The sequence below is a fragment of the Anabas testudineus genome, chromosome 19 (assembly GCF_900324465.2).
Source record: "Anabas testudineus chromosome 19, fAnaTes1.2, whole genome shotgun sequence".
NCBI lineage: Eukaryota > Metazoa > Chordata > Actinopteri > Anabantiformes > Anabantidae > Anabas > Anabas testudineus.
The window spans coordinates 1,450,840-1,470,793 of record NC_046628.1 but is presented as its reverse complement, the minus strand read 5'-3'; the positions used below and the strand labels follow the sequence as shown (position 1 = coordinate 1,470,793).

General features: G+C 38.4%; 1 protein-coding gene across 1 annotated transcript in view; it reads right to left on the bottom strand.

The window, feature by feature from the left end:
- Positions 1-19,954, bottom strand: part of ryr2a (ryanodine receptor 2a (cardiac)) — a 111,117-nt gene that overhangs the window by 71,428 nt on the left and 19,735 nt on the right. The window contains 17 exon segments of the mRNA XM_026351828.1: positions 200-392; positions 527-768; positions 1,040-1,173; positions 2,070-2,188; positions 2,672-2,767; positions 2,886-3,021; positions 3,431-3,614; positions 5,622-5,743; positions 7,076-7,240; positions 7,470-7,626; positions 8,967-9,025; positions 9,027-9,042; positions 11,441-11,537; positions 16,177-16,276; positions 16,500-16,612; positions 17,007-17,085; positions 17,236-17,310. Of these exon segments, the coding sequence (XP_026207613.1) occupies positions 200-392; positions 527-768; positions 1,040-1,173; positions 2,070-2,188; positions 2,672-2,767; positions 2,886-3,021; positions 3,431-3,614; positions 5,622-5,743; positions 7,076-7,240; positions 7,470-7,626; positions 8,967-9,025; positions 9,027-9,042; positions 11,441-11,537; positions 16,177-16,276; positions 16,500-16,612; positions 17,007-17,085; positions 17,236-17,310 (2,087 nt within the window).

The following is a 19,954-nucleotide window of genomic DNA, read 5'->3' as shown; positions in this document are numbered from 1 at the left end:
GCACAGGATTCATAATAACAAAATTTATGTATAATTACATATTTATAGTTACAATCATTTCCCATTGTGATTTCTGAAAATGCTGACCTAAAGGACCTAATGTTGGAATTGTGCTTGAGGGTCTAACCGTAGTGATGTTAAATCAACTGACAATAACAAAATGTTCATTTGTGTGAACTGGCTCCAGTGAAGCACTGACTTGACTCCGGCAGAAAAGCTGGCTACAGGGAAGAAGAGGCCGTCAGAGTTGAAGTTCTCGAACATGCCCTGAACTGGCTGACCGTTGATCCTGAAGGAGATGCTGGGAACACTGAGATCCAGGCAGCAGCTCACCACATCCTCTGCCCTCAAGAGATGCTGGTTAGGGGAGCTCACAGTTCGAGCAATGCAGCCTGCAAGAGTTTGGTAGAAAGACAGTGAGGGTGGCTTGGTTTGAGTTTGAGCCTGCAACATGTGAATTTTGATTCATTCGCAATAAAAGAACTTAATGTAACATTTATTTAGCACAATTTAACGCACAGCTCACCTGACCACAGATGGAGTCCATCAAAGCCATAAGAGTAGAGGTCATCTCCTACACCATTGCCTCCCCACCCTTCCCCCCCACTGGGGTAGGGTGCATAGCCGTTGGTATTTGCCCAGCCCACCCTGAGGTGAGTGGCCTCTGCTGTGACAAATGGCAACACTTGGTCAACAATCAGCTCGTAGTACCACTTCCTGTACTGAGCGGAGCCGTCGCTGACACCAAGGAAGATATTAGGACGCATGCTGTTGGGAGAAAGAGGAAACATATTTAATATGTGGCACAGTCAACCCCCAAATTTCTTTATTGTTTTGTATGACTGTCAAACCAAATAAAATTAAATCATATAAGAACATTTCAGACTGTTGGAGAGGGAAGCACAGTGAACACTGTAAAACATCTGATTGTTGTAAATGCTATGATCATCACAAAATTCGATTCACTGTGTGTTTGTGTTTGTGTGTGTGTGTGTGTGTGTGTGTGTGTGTGTGTGTGTGTGTGTGTGTGCGTGTATACCTGCTTACGTGGTTGATCAGGCGGGTCTGCAGTAACAGATCTCTTCCTGGCAGCAAGTTGTCACAGATGAGGTGCTGGTTGGAGCGCACAGCTACGCCATGACATACACACAGCGAACACAACACATCCAGAACCTAAACAGCATGCACAAAGCGGACAACATGTCACTGATGGTCATCCTGGCTAGTTCTGAGATCATAAAGGGCTATTAAAACCTGATGGATGAAAACTGGCTATGCCCTTGCTAAGCTGCAAAATGATTATCAGTCTGCCTGAGATAGTCCAAGGCACCGTGAGGTAATCAACAGTGACGTTCATTTTAACATTTATTGACACCACCTCTCTTACATGTGACTGTTCTGTACCACCTGATCCAGTTAATCCTTTGAACTGTCTAACTCATATTCAGCTGCTTCGCCTTTAAAATATATCCACTTCTATTTAACTCACAGACTGATGACGAAGATGTCATCTCATCTCATCAATCAGAAAATCGTGATCTATCATTTTCTTCTTTACAGAGACCTGGCTCAGTGCTAAAATTCCTTATGAAGATATATACATTACTGGATAAGGATTAATAAAATAATTGCTCCAAACTGGTGGTGTTATTGTTTTGGTGGACAGGGGTCAGCATGAGAAACGCTTAAGAATAACTATGATGATGTCAGAAAGCACCCTGCATTGCAGATATCTGCTGACCAGTCAGAGTACGCCTTCACTTCAACTCAAGTCAAATCAGTTTATTTATATAGTGCCAAACCACAACAAAGGTTATCTCAAAGCACTTTACAATGTAAGGTTTAAGACCTTACAGAATATAAAAGAATAATACAGAAAACCCAACATTTCCACTTGAGCAAGCACTAAGCAACAAGATATTTAACATATGTAGTTAAGTTCAAAGTTCATAACTGTAACAACTGGGGAAGACTGGTCCCTGCTTGCGGTTTCACATCACACATAATTATCTGTGTAGTTTCTAAAGCATGTAGATAACTGTATGAATATATAAGATTAATGTGTGTACCTTATGGTTTCGTCCGTGCTTGTCAAGCAGAGATATAATAGATTTGATGTGTCCCTCTTTGATTATATTCAGTGCTTCAGGACTCTCCACCAACACACAGTGAAGCACTTCTAGTATACCTACAAACACAAGACAAATACTGTACAGTACAGGAGATAGTATAATATCTACCTACAGTATGTTCTATGTCAGGCTCATGTATATTTACATTTTGTTTCTCATCCACTAACACAGGGACCTCTCGACCTGCCACTCTGTGTGACTTCTCAGAGCGTTAACAGAATGTGTTCAGGTGCATTAAACTACCTAATAGTACTAAATTCTAGCATATTCACTATTACTGAGAAAACGATTAGCTGCTCGGGTGCTCCCACTTTATTAAGGTGTAGCTCTACCAGGTACATTTTCAAAATCAAGCTAATCAAGAAATATTTCGTTTGGATTTGTTTTCTGCAGTTTTTGATCATCCTGAGCTAATGCTAAGGTTTCTTTCACCTGCTGCTGTGGGATCCTCTGATTTCAATATCACCTTTTTATGAGTGTTCAGTGGTCCGAACAGTCATAACAGTGTGAAGTATGTTATCAGAGACAAGCTGACCTACCAGAAGAGGCCTCCAGTCGCTCTAGTCTACTAATCAGCCAGTCCAACGAACCAGAAAACTGGGCACAGTTCTTCCTGTTTCCTCTGATCAGTGCAGCTAGTGGAGAGGGGAGGTGCTGTTATTATGTGATGGTGATGATGATGGTAAAATTGCAGAAAATGTTTTCACTCTTTTCACATCTACGTTGAACAGAGGACTTAAAATGTGTGTATACCCAGTAGCTGATAGAGAGAGTTGAGGATAGAGCTCCAGGCATCTCCTGCCTCCCTTCCTACTGCCTCAGCAAAATGAGCTGCACTGCTGTAGACATGAAGCCGATCAATACACTCCAACACCAGGCTGATCATCCCCTACAGACACAGAGGTTGGTGGTTTGACTGGTTTAATCAGCAGCAGCCAGAGAATGCTCTCAGGTTCATTTTTTTCATATCACTTTTGAAATTAAAACAAAATTCACGCAAAACCTATCTGGACACACACATACACACTTGAATGGGTTCATTACACTGGTTAAACTGTCAAACTGGCCATGATCCTACTAAATATACCAATAACACACATAAAATACCTGTCTTTGTAAGAACATGTGTTAATATAATGTATCTCCCAGCCCAAACCTGAATCCTACAACTAAGTCTTAACCCTTTGAGGCTGTAAGGATCAAATAAAAAGTGTCCTCCCTTTCCCAGAAATGTCCTCAAACTCAAATTTGTCCTCACAAATTTAGCCAGACAAATGCACACACACACTCACGCCCACCTCCTCCTGAAACAGGTTCTGTCGGTTCTTTAGAGCTCTCAGTCGGTTCTGCTTGTCTTCGTGTTCCAGGTGATCTCCAGGTGGCTGGAAGTATCCAATCAGATCCTGCAGACTCAGGCTGACTGAATCTATTGGTAGGTCTAAAGGAGAGCTCCTCCCCTTTTTCCTCAGTGTGTCTAGACCCCTGGAATATACATACACAGAAGAACAGTACAACCACCAGTGCTACTGTAGTGTTAGCTTTTACTGCTGTTACTTTGTTGACTAATACATAAGATGTCGGTGCTTTTTTTCTCAGTTTTTACATTAGAACAACTAGAAACACCAGACGTGGTTGCTTGGCTGCTATCCTTCCACAAAGACCATTTCTGATCGGGTTTCTTCAGACTATGGATTAACTTGGCATCCAGATGAGGCTGGCATGGCACCTTAACCCTAACCCCTACACTACCACATTAAACCTAAAATGATGCAATTAATATGTCATTGAAGTATAGACTTTCAACTTTACATCTAAGGGTTTAACAAAAGTATTCAATTAACTTTTAAGGAGTTTCAGTCATTTTTTAAAAAACTCACCAATTTTTATAGGCTCGAACAAAGTAAGATAATACAAAGTGTGTTTTTGTGAAGTTGTTTTTCTTCACCAAGGACAAGTATGTAGTCTGTTTGTCCTAGAATAACAAGTGAACAGGCCACACCTAGACATTAAAATAAAAAATTAATTGTCTAATTACCTGAGTCTTTGAAAATGGGGGAGATTTAAAGGACTGTTGTTAAACTTCTGTAATTAAAGGTGTATGTACTTAATATATAAAGTTTATACCTAATATTACATTTTAAATCCCCTGTAGTAGTGTAAAGATGCAATCACAAAATGTGAATTACTGTTCAAAAATGTGTGGACGTGACTGTAGTATATGTGAAGTTGGTTGTGGCAGGCTTGTCATTTTGACAGTTGCCTCCTTGCTGCTTTACATCAGTTTGATGTATGGATGTGATGATTTGGCAGTCCAAACTAATGCATTCAGCTTTATGTTTAAAACACTGTTCCATCAATTTAAATTGCTTGTACATACAGCAAACAATGGAAGCAGAATGCCAAAAAATACATCTACACTGCATCTTTTTCTGCATAATACTTTTGCTACTGCACTTTAATATGTCATTCTGTTTCTACAGAGTTCTTCCTCAGAAGGCCATTTCAACAACATCTGAATTTTTCCTGAAAGATAGCTGAACTGTTGTTGCACTGATATGTACATGAAGCATTTTGATAAACATAATTATTGGTGTGTACTTAGATGTTAACCAGAGATGCACATGTCATATTTGATGACGGCGTTGCTCAGTGCTGTTCATTATATATTAAGTCGTTTTTGTCGTTATTATTGATGATTTAGACATACTGCACACTGCAGGTCTGCATATACATTATATGTCTTGATCTCTGTGTTGAATGTGCTTCTATTTGCACTTGTTTGCATTAATATGAACTGAGAATCACTCCAATGACTGGCTGAGCTGCATTTACGTGATTTATGCGGGCAGTATATCTGTGGCACACCCACTTGCAGACAGAGAGCAGCTGCTGGGACTTCATGCTGAATTACAGCTGCCAGTTTGACATAAACACCACACATGGTATAAAGATGTTCTGCAGTATTCTGCCACATGTTTCTCAAGTAGACAGGTCTCTTCTTAAATGAAAGGACATTAAAGGAGACTGCAGCATGCTCACTGCTTCATTTACACTGGGTACATTTCTTGCAGGTAATTTGCTTTCAGTTAGGTAACTGTCATTATCTTGCCTCATGTTCATTTGAAAGCAGCCAGCATTCTTCTCTTGAGCTTCGTTTTTGTTGCCTTTCACGGGAAACTACAAAACTGCAAGAGAGGTTGCAGCATGCTTGTCATATAATTTATGTTATATTTGATCTGAAAAAATAAAATATTAAAAATATTGAATAAAAAATCAAACAGACTAGAGTGTTTATGGTTCATCTGCTCCAAATCACATTCAACGTGATGGACAGACAACAACTCAAGCAGCTATGAGTCTGAAATGAATTTCAAATAAAACAAAAAAATCCTAGGTCCAAAAAACTTCCTCAGCTACCAGTCCACTGGTGTGTGTGTGTGTGTGTGTGTGCGCGCGCGTGTGTGTGAGTAAGGGTGTATGGTAATGCACCTGATAAAGAGATTGAACAGAAAGACAGTACTGCGGATGACTCTTGCAGTGCGACTCTCCTCATGTTGTGACCGAGAGAGTGTGAGCCCATCGTCCATGTGACCCTCGTGGTGCATGATGGCCTGAAATTAGAAGAAACATTCTGAAACAAAAACACTAAAGTCATCCAATTAGTGCTTTCTAAAGACTTCATGTCTTGTGAGAAATTAGTGACTTTTAGAAAATGTTATCATCTAACCATAACCATTGACTGGTTATCAGGCATAAGCTGGAGCTACAGACCTGCAGTACTGAGCCATGTTCTTTTCATTGTCACTTCATAATGCATAATGAAAGGCGTTGGTTGGACATAGGAGCACGTTCAGCAAAAGGCTTATTACCATTAAATGCTCTACAGAGCGCCACAGGAGACCCTTTCTACCTGTGGCAATCAATCTGTACAATTCCTCCCCCCTCTGTAAGGGGTGGGGGAATTGAAAGTGTCATATATTTGCTGTGAATCTACATATGTTATATATATTGATCCAATTTCATTTATCTATTTTACATATACTGTATATATATATTGAGTTTTTCTGTATTGATGTTATTATTGGTTATGTGTATTTATGTTGGTGTTGGATCTTTCCTGGTTGTGGTTCCTTTTCTTTCTGTCTGTTTTGAGAACAATGGTAATGAGGCAAAATAATTTCCCTCTGGGATTAATAAAGTTCTTGAATCTTGAATCTTGAACCAAATCAATTCAATTCAATTGTATTTGCATAGCGCTTTTAACAATTGTCATTGTCACAAAGTAGCTTTACACACCCCAAGAAACTAAGGAAGTTTATATGAACAGTGAATGTGTATGAATCAGATTGTCCCTGATGAGCAAGTCGAGGGCGACGGTGGCAAGGAAAAACTCCCTGAGAAGGCAACAAGAAGAAACCTTGAGAGGAACCAGACTCAACCTACCGGACCCATCCTCATTTGGGTGATAACAGAAAGCAGTTAATCATATAGCCATCATGATTTACTCTTCCTTTAGTTCTATTTTTTACTTGTCATCATTTTTTTTTTGATACAGATTAGTTGAGTCAAATATTATTTCTCCTGCCAGTGAGATCCTGATCTGTTGTAAGTTTATTGACTTAACTGTGCAACATCTGGACATATTAATCCCTAAAGTAGGTTTTTCCAATTAAAACACTCATGATTTCTTACCTGCATTCAGATGTTTGGATCTTCTTCTTTGCTGCCAGTCTAATTTCTTAATACTCCTACTGCATAGTGATTGCAAAGTTTACTCTATTGTTAACAATTATTGTTTAACAAATGTTACTGTTGTAAAGTAATCTGCTTGTGCTCTTGTTGTTTTTTCTTATTCTTTGGCCTACAGCAAACTTATCTTGGACTATAGTTAGAGGAAACACGAGACAGGTGATGAAAATAAAATGTCCAGTGCCGTAAGGTACCTTTCTTTGTACTCCACCCATGCGTGCACACTTAGCATTAACAGTCTGGTATGTGAGCCACAGGCAGGTGTCTACATGTTGGATGTAACACACAGAGTCGCCATATTTAATATCAGGAACACCCATCCCATCCACCTCCTTCTTCAAACCAGGGTCCAACTTTTCCTGAATTCAAAACATAGGAAAATCTAGAATTAATACTGGTTAAATGTTAAAGTAGGTAGTATAATGTACGGTTCTACTGCTTTCAAGGATGATGGTTAATTCTTTAAGATTATACTTAAAACTCTGTAGTAATGTGTCATGTAAATAAATTCAGCTAATTCAGATAATTAACCACGAATATAACAGATAAGTTGTCATCATTCAGACAACTACAACTAAAATTCCGTACCTTTGAGGACCTGAAGCAGAAGGCTGTAGACTTGACATCAGCTTTCTCTTTATCCATCAACTGCAGAGATTTGTCTTCTATCAGACTGAGATATTTCCCTGTGGTGACATGTCTCAGTCTGAACGGCTGACCCCAGCGGATATGGCTCCCACTCCACCTGGATACAAAATGTCATGATAGTTCAGACCTTTGTCTGTTTCTCTGGCTCCTGTCATGTCTTCTCCAGCCACCAGATGTTTCTGTCCCTTTCCCCTGGCCCTCCTACGCCCTTTATTGTCTAATTGTCAGTCCTACAGCCAGCCCACCAGGTCCTCACTGGCTTATTGAAAACTTGACAAAATCCATCAGATAACACAGTCTACAGAGGCATTTTGCACAAAGAGTCTTTAGACAGCCTTGAACCATTTTGTCGGGAAAAAAGGTTGCGGGTGGTGCTGAGGTTCTAAAAATATAGGATGCAGCGCCTGAATTGAGACACAGCTTTTGTGTATATAAGAGCAAACATCAATAAATTATAGTTTCAAGTTTAAATGAGTGACATACTATATATACTCTGAACTTATTTATTAGTATGCATCACCAAGGCACAATCTCTTACAATGACAGTGGAGCACCTAACAGAGTTATATATTTCGTTAGTTGGACTTGCAAGCCTGTAAATTGTATGATAATTACCCAATAATTGTTTCATAATTTAAATGATACATCAACCAATTAGTACAAAATCATTTTGAAGTTTTGATATAAGTACCTGGTAATTTGGCTGAATTTAAAATAAAATTACAGCTTGTGAAGTTAATTTGAGCACTGTTAACATAATATTTCTCATAATTACTGTGGAAAAACAATATCAGAATATCCCCTGAGAAAACAAACGATAATACAAAAACTGTACATTTATCTTAGTAATCTTATATAATGAAGCTCACTTTTAATAAGAAAAAAGTTTCTTGGTGAAGTATTTCCAAGCTGTTAACTGTGCGTGCACTAGATTGTCAGGAGTAATGCTGGTTATGAAAAAGACGCATTCACATCAATTTGAAATTGGAGTGTTAATTTTTAAAGAAAAGCCAGAATTCAAATAATACTTCAATTACCAACAGTGTCAATATCAAATCATAGGTAGTTGGTTAATAGGTAATAGTTTAAGAAAAGCTGCTGGTGGTTAATACAACCGAGTGACTTGACATTTCCTTAAAACGTAGAAACTAATCCTCAGTATCAAGGGTTGCCAGGGAAATGTTTACATTTAAATGTAATTACTTGGCAGTAGTACAAGCCAAGCAAAAAAGCTAAGTCAGGGATAAGACATACACAGATACAGTATATAAAAAAAACATGTGATCTATACTGTATCTAGATATGTTGTTTAAGAAAAGTATTAATGCCAGGTATAAATGTACAAAGATCTGAATGTGACACCATCATACATTGAATGAATCTTCTTGCTTGTTATATGTGTGTACATCTGGGTACTATACAGTATGTTGTACTTACACAACCCGCAGCGTCTCCAGCCTCCACAGGGACCTGGCATGAGTCGACACTGCCCCCCCCCTCATAGTGCACTGTCCTGGTGGCAGAACATCACACTATTAATCAAATTGTATTTTTGCACTTTGGAAGGTATTCAGAAACATTTATTTTGCACTTAAGAAGTTAGTTTTTGTACAGCTAATTCAGTTGCCTTAGTACACCTTGATATGTTACTCCCTGGATGAGTCAGTAAACCTCAGCAAACACTCTCACTGACATTGTTTAACAACACGGCTGTCCCTTTTGGGAACTCTTTAAACTATAATTACTAATCGTCCCTACTGTGTGAGTCGCAGCAGACAGCTCAGTCAGTAATGGGAATTGTTAATCTCTCTCCCTGCAGGCCGTGGTAATTTCCTTACAAAAGCAGCTGAATACTGTATGTTTAATGGTTTCAATAAGAGGGTGAAGGAAACCCACGTTCAAAGCATAAAAAACAGACTGCAGAGGTGACTTTCAAGTTTAGATAACCTATTATTTTATCTCTAATAAATGTATTTCACTGTTGTTCACATCCTATGATAATTATTTCAACAGACTTTGAAAATGGTAATATTGTTTCTAAAGAATAGAAATATAGAATATGGCAAATGGAGGGTCAGTTTATATCTGTGACTGGCAATTCCTCCTCTGAGCACAGATATGATCATTCATGTGATCAGCTGAGAGTTGCTCTTCACAGTGTCTGTAAAGCTATATTTAAGCTTCTGTGTTGAATCCATGCAGACTGGTCTGTGCCATTGTCAGCATTTTTATTTGTGCACTGGTGTGTCTATGTCACTCTGCAATGTCACCATCAAAATGCTACTTGGCAGTGGAATTTCTGTGCATGAGTGTTGACCTTCTTCACCTCTGTATTGAGTTTTTGGCGTTCTATAATGCAATGTCAAACAACAAATAGAGGTAATACATATTGAACAGCACCTACCTTTTACCAAAATTACATTTACAATTACAGAAAAAATACATCGGGGGAGATGTCTGTTTGACCACTGAACCACTGATCTGAATGCTACAAAGCAGACTAATCACTGTTGTTGTGGTCTGCTTTGCTGCAACATGCAGTTACATTTCTGGAGAGTACATGTCAGCATGGGTGAATGCCATTCACTATTACATAGGGTTTGTAATAGGGCATGATAGCAGATACAGTGTAGGGCATGGTATAGGGTACAATGTAAGGTATAATGTAGGGTATGGTGTAGGAAGGTGTAGTGTATGAAGTAGGGGTACAATGTAAGTTATGGTATAGGGTATCTATCATAACTAACTAACTACATCTAACAAAAAAAAAACAACAAAAAAAAACACAATCACTGCACAATCACTGTAATAGAGATTCATTCTGCAACATCATGTCATTGTGCATGGTTTGACCAGAGGACTTCATCCACGTCCTATAAACAAGGACATGGTCTACAATAATTGATTGAATTTCAATAACCATGTTTGTTCCTGTTCTTCCTCGTCCCCTTCCTCTTCATCCACCACCTCTCATATAAACTCTCCTCTGCCTCTCTGTACGTTTCTCTCCATTAGAAGAGGATGCACACTTGCCACCTGTGCATTCTGAACTTACTTTTATTGATTGGTCTTTAGAAACATGTGTTCAATTTCGAGTTGTATGTAAAAGATGACGGAGTCGGAGTTTGCATTTTGAGCCAGTATTTAAAACTATGCAACACAAGTGTATCACAATGTGAAATGTGTTTAGTGACTGAATGTGTTTAAGGTTTAGCAAAAAAGGAGCAAATGAGTTTTGTAAATTGCAAATACCTGGACAGTGTTTGATTTGAAAAATTAATTTAGGCCACTGAGAATCTAAGAATGGGGTTTAGTGTTTTAGCAGCTGAGAAAAAGTGTAAATCATTATTGTAGACTAGAGCTGTATATGATACAGTATGTCTGATAACTGCCAAAATTAAGTCACAGTCATTTATTCCGTTCATAGTAAACATCCTGACTAAAAGGGTAACAGAGGGTAATAGAAGGTAATTGCAGCATGGAGCTGGATCAGTTCAGACAGAAAACTAACCAGTATGCAGTCAGTAACAGTTCTAAGGCACAGACCAACTTCATGTTGAATGAACCTGGTGTCAGTCTGCGGTTTGCCTTGTGCCACCAATGTGTGCTGGTGCAAAGACTGACTCAATATATTACTTTTGCCTCAATGAATTTTATCATTTAGTACATGTAGACCTTTATTCCTATTTATTCAAGATAGTTTTTACTAAGAGGCCAAATCTCTTTGGCAGGAATGTTATGTTCACATTAACACTATCACACATTTTCACACCTCATAAACGATACTGTGTAATTTTATCAAAATGTCTATACATTGCAGGCAAAACTACTTAATATAAAACCATAGGAATTACTGTCAATTAGTCTTGGGCATCTAAAGCATCCCACTTGTAATTATAAGTACACATTACCTCCTCTGCTCATCTCCATGTTCCCCAGATGGAACAGTCAGACACTCATCCATGTGTCCGTGAAGGACACGCAGGACATCCCCTCCTATCAGGAAACCTGCAGAATCAGGAGAGAAAGTGAAATGTTGAGAGGTAGGAGAGGGGTGAAGGAGAGTGCAAAAGAGGGGTGAGAAACAGAGAAAGACAGAACAGACAGACACATCAATCACAGTCCAGTCACATTTGCTTAAAAGCACCAGAATTAGTAGCCTTGCACTTGCCTAAACCTTTCTAATTTTGGAATTCATCTGAGTATTCAGTTAAACCTCACTGCTAACAGGGTGGAGGGCAGCAGGGCAATTATGGTTACTGTAGTCCCTGATAGACCAAAACCACCCATCCCCAGAGAGATGCCTTTGAGATTTCAGCAATTGGTTTTCTGCAAGACACACACTACATGGATCTAGCAAACCAGGGTACAACATCAGTTTTGATGTTGACAAGTAAAGTTGTAAGATGGCATTTGAATTTCTTTATAAAGGCCATCGCACACCATTTTGCAGCCATGGCCAAAGATATCGCCACGTTGGTGAACTTTCAAAATGTATTCTTAATCTAATTTTAGGTTTAACAAAATCAGCATAAAATAACAGAAGAGATGAAAACAAAAGTGTTCCTGTGTGTATACAGTATAGGTGTGTATAAAATCATATATATATATTGTATCTATGTCAACACTGACACATGTTAATTATGTACAAATGTGATTTTGCACACAGTAAGTTTAAATTTGACCAGTGCAAATGTCTAGTCAGAATTGTTTGCTTTGTTCTTGTTATTTAATCAGTTTGTTTCTGTTTGTAGAGAACAGTGTGAGTTTTTACAAAATTGTGAGCCTTTTATTAAAAAACATGACTGATGCAAAGCAGTCCTGCACCTTTAAGCTCTGCAGTTCCCACTTCACTACCATACTATCATATCTATTGACAGGTTATACTGGGGGCAAAGCCATTTATTCACTTAAACATTGTTTTTCTTAATAAAGCCCTTCAACAATTATGAAAACTTAACAAGCTATGTTTTAAACATATTTCACAATGATGTCATTCCATTGTCCTCTGATCCATGACCATTAAGGTTTGTATAATGACAATAATGGTTTAATTACTGACTGACAGTTTAAAGTTTTAGACAATTTCCTAATATCACAGTCTAAAATGAAATATTTGACTTCACTCACTCACTGATTTTACACTTTCACATGCTTTTTTTCTTTCATGAAACACACAGCAACTAAGCTGTTTTTAAATAATTGAAAGTTAACCTTTGTGGCCACTACAACATACTGACCAGGTGCTTGGTTAACAGCTCTGATCTGCTGTTACATACAGTGGCAAGAAAAGTATATGAACCTTTTGGAATTTCATGGTTTTCTGCATTATGTTGTCATATTTGCCACGCCAAAAGACGGATTTTGTTTTTCTGAAGCCATTCTGTTGTGGACTTGCTCTGGTGTTTTGGGTCATTGTCCTGCAGCATCACCCAACCTTTGCAAGTTTCAAGCTGACATACAGACTTTCTCACATTATCATGAAGAATATACTTGGGAATTCATTTTCCCCCCAATCAGTGCAAGCTGGCCAGGCCCTGATGGTCCATCATACTTTACGATTTGGATGTTTTAATGATGATATGCAGTGCCATTTTTAGACCAGATGTGGTGCTGTGTGTTCTTTACAAATAGTTCAATCTTAGTTTCAGTACTTTATTATTATAATATATTTTTCCAGTACTGCTGTGCAGTTTCAATGTGCTCTTTGGCAAACCTCACGTGTGTAGCATCCTTTTTAATAAACAGTAGGTTCTTTTGTGGTGTCCTACTATAGACACCCTGCTTGTTCAATGTTTTACCTACTGTAAACTTATGAACACAGATGTTAGCTAGTTCCAATGATGCCTTCAAATCTTTGGCTGTCACTCAGGGCTGTTTCTTTACAGGGTTCACACTTTTTCCACCAGCACAATGGGGTTTTTATGGTTGTTAGCAAGAATGATAATGACAACAGAAATAATAGTAACAGTAAGCAGAGCACAGTGCAAACATACAACATATACCAACCAGTTCAAGCACAAGCAAATATACCACATCTCACTATATGGAAAGCCAAACAGCTCATAAGAACCCGTTCATGCGCCTGCCATAGGCACAGTCATATGTAAAAATGAGGTGAAAGACACACCGATCACCTCTAAATCACACATGTTACATTCATATGTGAAAAAACGGGTATAATGATGGTAAAACTACTTTTTAAAAAAAGTCTCACAAGCAAATGTAAAAAGCACATGAAAAGTACAAGTACAGTAAAATTCAGTTGTTAGGCAGTCAAAACTGGTGCAAATTAAAAAAAAGTAAAACAACTGTAAACATCATGAGTGAAACTGTCAAATCAGCTGTAAAATAGAAAAATAACAAACGTATATGAAAAAGTTGATAAAACCTCTGTAAAAAACTGAATGAAAATTCCTCCAAAACACATGGAGAAAGAATGTGTTCAGTAGCAATGTTGCACATTTTTGCATACAAGGTGAGAAATGTAGTTTCTTTGTTGCATCTCTTCTCTCATTTTCTGTCTCTCTGTATTTGTAAATGATCATATACAGAGACCTATATTAGGTACAGGTTGTATGTAAATAAATATATATACTTGAGTACTGTTAAGTACTAAGTACGAAAGGATGTCTATTTTACTTTCACAGTAAAATATAAATAAGATATAAATAATTAAAAAACATGTACTCAAAAATAAATTATGATTGAAAATGTGTGATTTCTCACAACGCTGGACTATATTTAATCACAATAATATACTATTGTTGTTGTTTAGTTTCTTCAACACTCCTAGATCCAGCTAAACAAGCAGTCTGCTCATTGTAGATTTGAGAGATTGTACATAGAGGCAGAGCATGTGCAAAAAGCTTGTGCGCAGAATGACAAAGAGTGCATTTGGAACTCACTTTCAAATTACCAAAACACTATATAGAACATCCAATCACATTGCTGTTTCACATACAAACTCATAGACAGCTAATCAGCGAGCAGCATAGCTGTCCTTTGACCTTTCAAGTCCTGGATCTCCCTGAAGTTTTACATGGTTACACTGTTTTTTATATTAGTCCTTCCATCATTACACTTCGTAAATGTAACACGTGTAATTTACAGGTGATCGGTGTGCACCCCACCGCCTCCAGGGCCAGGAGGTCTGAATGCCCACACACGAGCGCCCACACACTAACCCTCGCCAGTGCACCACACAGACAGACACACATGCACTCCCACAGACACCTGCCCATCCATACCCATACGCACACATACACACTAGACTCATACTTGAGTAAAGCAAGCTGCTGACTGGAAGGCTGCCCTAAACAACTGCCTCATTCCCCTGCGGCCACAAGGCCACCAGGCATCCCATAACTACTTTTAACACATTGCTGTCTACAGATTGAGAGACGCTCACAAAGCACAACATGCAGACTAAAACAATACTTGATTTTCATATTTGCTGTGCTGATTCCACAATGCTTTGCAAAAGGAACTTGAGAAGCTGCTAACAACTACAAAACACGTAATTAAATAAAATAAATTGTGAATAGTAGTGAAACAGTTCCAGACCATTTGACTTTACATTAATATTCATCACTACTAGAACAGCTGTTGTCTTCTGATTATGCAATTGATGTGCCCAGACAACTAAATTTAACCTCACAAATTTGGACAGAATAGAATGCCTGGATTTATTTGTGCTGGGTTCCCCGATGACTCAGAGTTGTCCCGTATACTGATGATGACTGGATTCAAACATGACTGATGTTGGGGTACCAGCTCACCACTACCACATGAAAAAACATCAGCAGCCTCTACATTAGAAAAGTGGACTAGTTAGTAGGATACATTCACAATAATACTTCCTACTTCCTATGTTTCTTGATAACACAGAGTAAGTAACAGAGGAATGTTTGTTTTCGCCTTTAATCTTAATTTTTTACACTCGCAGGCTGAATTGGATTCATTCTCACTATAAAAGTTCTACTTTTTAATGATTTTTTTGTACAACTGTACACATATATAAATTTGTTGCATTGTAGAATTCCTGCATACATGGGAGTAGAAAATGATAAGGCATAAATCACTGTGATGTGCTGCTCCCTGAGACATCATTGGCTGATACCTTGACCCCTACAGTCAATCACTAACCATGTGAGTATAGAAAGACAGAAGAGCTGCTCTGTAGGGCCTCTTAGCCACTTTGATGCCTGGTTACAACAAGAGAAATTGTGAGTTTTGCTCAGCTGGTAATTTAAAGTTACTGCTCTTTTCATATATTAAATAGTTCCTGATTCCAAGCCAGGAATTCCTGTAGGACTGCCATTTTTATTACATTCAATGGATAGTACCTTTCTTCGGCACTTTAGTTAGTATAATTTATTTGTATTTAGAACTGTTTGGTTTGTTATTTTGGATGAGGTTCTGCCTGAAGCTATATTCAAGCTTCTTTATTCAGGGTAAATGTTGATACAATTGATACATTCTATGGTCTAGTTCTATGCATCAGTATTATATTCCTCCCATCTCCCCCAGATCAACACTCAACAATAAAAGAAGTTTTAAAAACAAAAGGCTAAAAAATCAAAAAGCTTAAGACAAGCAGATGGAGACAGAAAACAGTGAAACAAAGAAAAAGAGACATGTGTACCTTGTGCTACTTCACTGCCAGAACAGATGGGAGCCACACTCCACAAAGTCTGCTGGAAGGCTGCATCTACATGGAGGCTGCCATTACCATAGGACAAATGCTGCAGGAAGAGAAAAATAGGAACCATATTTAAAAACGATTTTTTATATAATCAGATTAAATATATATAAACACAGGAGGATGTTGTCTATCTAAGGTATAAAAGCAAAGAAAAGGAAAAGAATAATGGTGAAATGGAGTGAAGGGAAATAATAAGAAGGAAAGTTATTTGTAAGATTTGAGCCCCTTCTCCTCACATGTTCCCACACACAGCTGCTACTGACCAGATATCTTTCAGAGGAGACGCTGACCAGGATGAGATCATCTCCCACTCTAACCTTCTCTCCCTCTGAACGCTGCTTTGATGCTGGATGGATGGTCCACCAGCACGCCTCGCCTACACACACACACACACACACACACACACACACACACACACACACACACACACACACACACACACACACACAAAGCAAATGATAGCTCAGAAAATAAAGGAGAAATGTGTCTATGGCTCACAGGTTTACATAATATAAACTCATGTAATATCACCTCATCCTTTTTTCTGTAACAACAGCAACATAGGAGATTGTGTAGAATGTGTGACTTTGTTCAAACCACTGAGGTTAGGAGGCGGGTCAGGATTGAGACTGTATCTGACACAAATAGAAACAACCTGACAGAATAATACTAAAAACACTGCAAAGCTTTATTATCCCAGTCTAAGGGGTCAATATCAACATTATTCAAACACTGTGAATGTAGAAAGCAACACAGATGCAGACTCCTACCTGTGGTATCTTCCTGCAGCCCCACGTCAAAAGCCAGTTTGTCTGTGGATGACCGGGAGGTTGACAGACAGCACAGGTACTAAACAGAGACACAATCAACCAAATCAAATAAGATCATCCAGATCATTTATTTATGATTTATGATATTTTTTACTATTGTAGTCACATGCCAGAATGTAATTTTCCTTTACTCCTGTTAGCAAGACTGTAGTAAGTAGTGTTTACTAACCATTCCACTGTAGGAGTGTCGCAGCAGGACAGCGTGTCCGTACAACAAGGTGCGATGTCCACCACCCTGAGCCGTCTGGGCGAGACAGACAGATAGTGACAACGGAGAGAGCAGAGTTACAGACGATGCAAAATCATTCAGACAGAAAGAGTGAGAGACTGCAAAACAGAGATATCACTAAACACCAGACACAGAAATACCAACAAAAAGAGATGCAGACAGGAAGAAGTGGACAGCTGTAAAATTTTATTCAACAAAACACTGCACTGTTATTGATCCCCGTCAACCAGTCATCACATCCATCACCTTATCATAGTATTTTATAAAGGTATTCTATGAAAATCAATGCACCACTATCACGTTAATGTCCCTAGCTGCTGGTATAATTAGCATCATACATACTTATAATCTAATTAAAATGATCATAATAAATATGACTTGGGCTACCACACAGATTAAACCTGAATGGGTGCACTCCTGACTAACTAACTTTGTGCTAGGAGTAGCTGCTCTGGTGTATCAAATCAAACATCCCCCATTCACAGGTCAACTGCCATACTGAACAATCACAGCTCTCTGCTCCATAAACAGCTGCATTTACGTAAACTTCTCAAATGGGCCTGTGAATGGAATGTTAACATGTGAAAACCTTTGTTTTTTATCACGTTTAAGTTTGCATCACTTAAACATGTTTCTTGTGACTAGAAATGTGTTCTGTGTTCTTCTATTAAGACACTGTAAGTCACTGTAAACATTAAGAAGGTGTACATTCATTCAATATCTATTATATACAAATCCTATTAAATGTGGGCTTGAGCCAACCCCTAACATTGGCAAGAGGCTGGGTACAGCCTACACAGACTGTCAGTCTACCACAGGGCTGACAAGCACTCTCTTTGAATTGTGGAAAGAGACCAGTAAGTTTCTTCTTTCCAGACCAGTTTCTTTTGGCAAATTATGCTAAATATTAACCATATAAGCATGAAGCACAATAACTATAGTTAGCATTTTTATCACTATAACACAGCCCTGCTCAATGAAGCAGACAGCACCAAAAGTAGAGTGAGCAAAAGTTATATTGCCGCCTGCCCAGCAAAACTACCCAGACTGCACCAGGAGAATGTACAGCTGGGAGCGCTTGTCTTCTTTGCAGAAACACTGCTACAGTCATAGAATATATATACAATACATGTTGATATATCATATACTGTATGCATATTACAAGCTCTTAAATATAACACAAAGAAATGAAAATCTAATAATAAAATACAAGTAACATGTCTCAGTCTCAGTGCTGAAATATTTTTAAAGCAACTGCAACAGCACATCAATGCAACATGTCTTCTGTTACGATGTAATTCTTACAGTTTACTTGTGAGCAAACAACAAACTTAAAGATTTGATTTGATATATTATTGTTTTCAGTACCTTTAAATGTCAAAGGCTAGTGTGAAACATGCACTCCTCCTGCTCAAAAGCAGGATCTGCCATTAATATCACACACCCTTTTAAAATGAAAAACTAACTGTATGTTTTTTTTTTCAGCTGCAGTTTTTTACATTTATGATCTCAGAGAACTTTTTGTCTTTACACCTGAACACAACAACAAGAACTCTGAGGGAAACAAGGTCCAGAAATTGTGCATAAGCATTTTCTATTTGTACAACAAAAACATGCAAAACACCTGCCCTGCTTGCAAGTGGGACTATTTGGAACAGCTGTTGATCCTTTGTATAGGTAGAAATATGTCTCGGTATTGGTGACAAATGTGTCTTTCATTATCTACAAATAAAAAGATTTGCAAATGGGTATGCCAATTTTTGAGTAATGTGTAGTGCTAACAAACGTTCAATCAACAAACCAATTTTACAATTCTTCAATTTTAGATTCATTGAAAGCAACAATCCACAGGTCCTGTTTTAAATGTACAGTGCCTATAAAAAATATTCACCCCATGGATGTTCATCCTTTTACTGACATTATAAATCAATCATTATCAGTGAAGTGAAAACCGGTTTCTACAAAGTAATGTCACTTAAATAAAAATATGTAAGGTGTTTGCATTATTATTCACCCCCTTCAGGTCAGTATTTAGTAGATGCACCTTTGGCTGCAATCACAGCCTGGAGTCTTTGTGGATAGGTCTCAATTAGGCTTGCACATCTGGACATTTAGAGGTCATTGTCTTACTGGAAAACAAATCTTCTCCCAAGCCGTAGTTGTCTTACCAACTGAGTAAGATTGTCCTATATTTTGCTGCATTCCTCTTACCCTTTATCTTAACAAGCCTTGCAGGGCCAACTGCCTAGAAGCATCCCCACAGCATGATGCTGCCACCACCATGTTTCACAGTGGGGATGGTGTGTTTGTGGTGATGTGCAGTGTTTGGTGTGTACCAAACATAGAGTCTTGTATGATGATCAAAAAGCACCATTTTGGTCTCATCAGTCTAAAGTACCCTCTTGACCATGGAGTCTTTCACATGCCAAGTCGTGATTTAACATGAGTTTTCTTCAACAGTGGCTTTCTCCTTGCCACTATCCCATAAAGCTTTGACTGGTGTGTTAGTGGCCTGTCTCCGTAGTCTCCTTCTTGCACGATCACTCAGTTTGTGTGGAAAGCCTGTTCTAGGCAGATTTAGATATGTGCCATATTCCTTCTATTTCTTGATGATGGATTTCATTGAACTCCAGAGGGTGGTCAGGATTTATCTATCTTC